At 47.3% G+C, this 5496-nt stretch overlaps 1 gene segment (V, D, J or C); it reads right to left on the bottom strand.

Moving 5' to 3' along the window:
- Nucleotides 1–4717: 4717 nt before the first annotated feature.
- LOC109378261 (T-cell receptor beta chain V region CTL-L17-like) lies at nucleotides 4718–5366 on the bottom strand. The segment is given in 2 exon segments: nucleotides 4718–5057; nucleotides 5172–5366. Coding segments are annotated over 2 exon segments (393 nt in total).
- Between the last annotated feature and the right edge of the window lie 130 nt (nucleotides 5367–5496).

Raw genomic sequence — 5496 nt, 5'->3', positions numbered from 1 at the left:
TGAGGCTTCTCTCCTCGTGTGACTCATGTCTGGGTTGCAACTATGTTCACACGACAGGGAGGAAGGTCATGGAGTCAGATCAGTGGTGTGGAGGAGGCTAATGTAGCATCACGTGGAAAGGCTCGCAGCTGGGGCCTGGCAAACCCAGGAAGGGCCTTCGCTTCTACGGAGGGTGCCAAACACTGTACACACATTTTAAGAAAAATAAAAACTGTATGAAAATTGTAATACTCAATATATACCAATAACAAAAGATGAATACAATTATGTGCATACATTTTTTTTGGCACCACTGGCATATCCAGGACTAGGGTTCCAGGAGACCAAGAGCCACACAACGAAGTTGCCCAAAGCTGGGTAAGTGCAAAAAAAAAAGGAGGGGGGCCTCAGGAGGTTTTCTGCTAGAACTCCCATTCTTTGGGGTAGGGTAGGTGGGCTGAGGATGTGGTGGAAGGAACTAGGAGCTCCACTCTGTGGTCTCTCTTTAGCGGAAACCGGCCCTTCTTCTATCAGCTCTTTTGTGTGATCACCAGTCCCTCTGAAGCCAGGACTTCTGGGAGCATTACAGCTTCTTGCACATCACACGTGATCTGAAACGGGAAGTGCTGTCGTGGGTCCCATTTTCATTTTTCCTTAAAAGGCCACCTTTTTTAGTGAATTTCATCTAATAAATGATCAGATGACAGGATTTGCATTTCAGATGGCTTTGTGTCTAGAACACAGGTGAGTCAGGCAAAAGTAACCCTGTCGGCTTTGATGCCAGATTTGCACATGGGACATAATGGTGCTCGACCTGAGATGTGTCAGCGTTCACAGGGAACTAAGATTTCTTAAGCCTGTACTTGGTAGGAGGCAATTTGTTTCATTTGCTTGAGTAAAAACTATGCAAGACACATCTTCAATGGTGTCAGAGCCAGCATTTCTGAAAGGGACGTTTGGGTCAATGTTCTAATTTTGAAGATGTCTCTCTCTACCAAAATGTGGAAGGATAGACTGGTTCAAAGCAGCGGTGATTGTCGGTATGGCCTGTGTTTGAGTCCCAGTTCTGGTATTTGCTAGCTGTGCATCCTGTAGTAAATTATATAAACTCTCTAACAATCAGTGTTTTCACTTAGAATGTGGGGAAGTCGTGCTACCTCACGGAGAAAATGAGCAATATATAAGACAACAGAATTAAATGCACAATAGGGGTAGAATTAAAGCATCTGCATTCATGAGTAAACTTGTACCTGCAGTCCGCAAATGGCTACACCACAATACAGTGAATGGCTGTGACCCTCAGCTGTTTTCTGCAGGTCCTCACCTGGGCAGAATAGCAATTGCAGATTTTCTGATCTAAAGTGGTGGCCCCAGGGCAAGCTGCTCCCTTCAGAGACCCTCCCTCCTCCACACCTTCCAGTCCTTTAGAAGCACGAATTCCCTGTATTAACTCCCAGAGCTCCAATTGAAATAACTAGAGGACTCTTTCCTTGGCTGAATCCTCTGAGGTCCAGAAATCCCCCTATTCACCTAGGGGGGATATCATGGCCCTTTTCTTTGAACTATGACACGGAAAACACACCCTCCCTGGCTTCAAGTTTTATGTCCTAGAAGTTTGCAGGCAATCGGTTGTCATGACCACACACAATGAGTTGTGACACCCTCCCTTCAGCCCCCCATCCAAGCTCAGCTGGTCTTGAAATGGAACAGACAGTGCTCTGTTATCTCTATGAACAAGGCCCAGGAAGCACCATGGGATTTGAGGGGCATGTCGGCTTGGGAGGTGTGGANCAGTGACTCGATGATGTCACTGTCCTCAACAAATGCTTGAGCTGCAGAGCTAACCTGCCACACCCCTTCCCCACAGGAACAAATCAATAATATAAAGTTGAACAGCTCAGAATGGGAAGATTTTCTAAGTCACTTTTTAAAAGAAATCTTATACATTTAAATGTGTTTTCCCTAACTTTTAGTAAGCAAACTTGTTCCTTTATGCATAATGATACAATTCCTTATTTGTAGACTTATAATTATTCTGTAGACCAAGAAATATTCTCCTGGCAGTCCTGTACTTTTGCAACTTGTCTGCTCAACATTTACCTTAAATACCTTTCACTAGTTTTTCTCTTTGCCTAAACTCCGGATAATTTGGTTGTCAGCCTGTAATGATCCACTTTGTTAAAAGAACTGTCTGATGTCCAGAAAGTTTTCAGTCTCAAGGTCAGGGTCACTGGAATTCGAAGGATTGTTTTATGTTGTCTCACAGTTCACCCAACTGACGGGAACCCTGCCATCAGCGCTCAGGTGTGTGTGTGTGCTCATGGGTAACAGTCCTCCCTTTGTCTCAGGTGAGGCAGCAGAGGACTGGACCATCTAAGTCCCCACGACTGAGCTTTCTGTGCAACAGAGAGGAGGCTCATTAGAAATGTGGGTGAGATCTCTGCCCTGAGGTGCCCGATCTGATGCCTCCTGGCTCATAGGGAAAGGTTCTGTCTGCGTTCAGAAGGTCTTGCACCTGCCCGAATGGAAAAGTATTGAGTCATAAGTCTGTTATAGTTAGTGCGAAGCTTACAGCTAATCAATATCAGTACATGCTGCTATTTCTTATCCAGGTCATACGTCAGTGTGATCTTCTCTCCTCGTGTGACTCATGTCTGGGTTGCAACTATGATCACACGACAGGGAGGAAGGTCATGGAGTCAGATCAGTGGTGTGGAGGAGGCCAGTGTAGCATCACGTGGAAAGGCTCGCAGCTGGGGCCTGGCAAACCCAGGAAGGGCCTTCGCTTCTACGGAGGGTGCCAAACACTGTACACACATTTTAAGAAAAATAAAAACTGTATGAAAATTGTAATACTCAATATATACCAATAACAAAAGATGAATACAATTATGTGCATACATTTTTTTTGGCACCACTGGCATATCCAGGACTAGGGTTCCAGGAGACCAAGAGCCACACAACGAAGTTGCCCAAAGCTGGGTAAGTGCAAAAAAAAAAGGAGGGGGGCCTCAGGAGGTTTTCTGCTAGAACTCCCATTCTTTGGGGTAGGGTAGGTGGGCTGAGGATGTGGTGGAAGGAACTAGGAGCTCCACTCTGTGGTCTCTCTTTAGCGGAAACCGGCCCTTCTTCTATCAGCTCTTTTGTGTGATCACCAGTCCCTCTGAAGCCAGGACTTCTGGGAGCATTACAGCTTCTTGCACATCACACGTGATCTGAAACGGGAAGTGCTGTCGTGGGTCCCATTTTCATTTTTCCTTAAAAGGCCACCTTTTTTAGTGAATTTCATCTAATAAATGATCAGATGACAGGATTTGCATTTCAGATGGCTTTGTGTCTAGAACACAGGTGAGTCAGGCAAAAGTAACCCTGTCGGCTTTGATGCCAGATTTGCACATGGGACATAATGGTGCTCGACCTGAGATGTGTCAGCGTTCACAGGGAACTAAGATTTCTTAAGCCTGTACTTGGTAGGAGGCAATTTGTTTCATTTGCTTGAGTAAAAACTATGCAAGACACATCTTCAATGGTGTCAGAGCCAGCATTTCTGAAAGGGACGTTTGGGTCAATGTTCTAATTTTGAAGATGTCTCTCTCTACCAAAATGTGGAAGGATAGACTGGTTCAAAGCAGCGGTGATTGTCGGTATGGCCTGTGTTTGAGTCCCAGTTCTGGTATTTGCTAGCTGTGCATCCTGTAGTAAATTATATAAACTCTCTAACAATCAGTGTTTTCACTTAGAATGTGGGGAAGTCGTGCTACCTCACGGAGAAAATGAGCAATATATAAGACAACAGAATTAAATGCACAATAGGGGTAGAATTAAAGCATCTGCATTCATGAGTAAACTTGTACCTGCAGTCCGCAAATGGCTACACCACAATACAGTGAATGGCTGTGACCCTCAGCTGTTTTCTGCAGGTCCTCACCTGGGCAGAATAGCAATTGCAGATTTTCTGATCTAAAGTGGTGGCCCCAGGGCAAGCTGCTCCCTTCAGAGACCCTCCCTCCTCCACACCTTCCAGTCCTTTAGAAGCACGAATTCCCTGTATTAACTCCCAGAGCTCCAATTGAAATAACTAGAGGACTCTTTCCTTGGCTGAATCCTCTGAGGTCCAGAAATCCCCCTATTCACCTAGGGGGGATATCATGGCCCTTTTCTTTGAACTATGACACGGAAAACACACCCTCCCTGGCTTCAAGTTTTATGTCCTAGAAGTTTGCAGGCAATCGGTTGTCATGACCACACACAATGAGTTGTGACACCCTCCCTTCAGCCCCCCATCCAAGCTCAGCTGGTCTTGAAATGGAACAGACAGTGCTCTGTTATCTCTATGAACAAGGCCCAGGAAGCACCATGGGATTTGAGGGGCATGTCGGCTTGGGAGGTGTGGAGATGTGGGTTTGACTCCTGCCTCTGATCCGTTAAATAGGAAATATTTGGACCTTCCAGCAGCTACAGCTTCCTATCTGTCATATGGGACTGAGATCTCCTTCACCTGCAGTGGGAACACGCTAATGTTGACCTTGCATTAAGACACACAATGTGTACCTGCACTGTAGCACAGGCCAGGTGCTCCTGCCACATGCTGGGAACTAGAAGGTGCTGGCAGAGCTGTGAGTCTTTCAGGAATGCTCTGGCTGAGCTCAGTAGGGCTGGGAGGGCTTTCGAAAAGAGCTAGAAGTGTCCTGGAACTCGGCTAAGGCCCCACCCTCTCCCTCTAATTCCTCAGCTGGGACAGGAAGGTTTGAGTACAGAAAGGCATTAACCCTGCAGGGCTGTGTCTAAGCTGCTGGCACAGAGATACACAGCTGAGTCTTCCAGCTGCAAGTTGTTCATGGTCAGCTCTGAGCTGTAGTTGTTGAACTGTTGAGCTGAGAAGCGATCAGGGATGTTTCCTTTCTCTCTCTCCTCCTTCTCATAATACTGAATGAGGAACTGGGGGCCCTGCCCCTGAGCCTGCTGGTACCAGGACACAGTATTGTGTCCAGACATGGGGTGGCATGTCAGAACGGCCTTCCCCTCACGGCGTTTGATGAGGTGTCTTGGGGACTGGGTGACTCCAACATCCACTGAACCTGTGGAGGAAGGAAACAGAAGCTGGAGACTAGCACAGGAAGGAGCTGGACACTCTAGAAACAACAGTCAAGAAGTTTGAGTTCAATGGAGGTCGCTATGAGCTCAGGACTCACCTGCCTCCAGGAGACAGAGGGCCACGCAGCAGAGGAGCCGGGTGCCCCTGGCAGATGCAGACAGGGTAAGGCTGGCCATCTCCTTATGCGGGGCTCTGGTCTTTCTGGTGAGAACAGAAGTTGTGCGCCTCCCTTTGCTCTAATTGGAGGGCTTGCCTGTGATGTCACCATTGTGATGTCACTGTCCTTGTAGGCTCCCACAGGCACCCTGCATCCCCTGGACAGGCTGCATTGATCCAGGCCATCCCTCATATTGTGCATCTTCCTATGGAGCAGGTGTAGCTGGCTGTGCAGAGTGGGCCCNGGTAGCCCATGGCAACCCACT

This window comes from Hipposideros armiger, unplaced genomic scaffold (assembly GCF_001890085.2).
Source record: "Hipposideros armiger isolate ML-2016 unplaced genomic scaffold, ASM189008v1 scaffold_1843, whole genome shotgun sequence".
Lineage (NCBI taxonomy): Eukaryota > Metazoa > Chordata > Mammalia > Chiroptera > Hipposideridae > Hipposideros > Hipposideros armiger.
The sequence above is the reverse complement of the archived record's forward strand: the minus strand, read 5'-3'. Positions and strand labels throughout refer to the sequence as shown.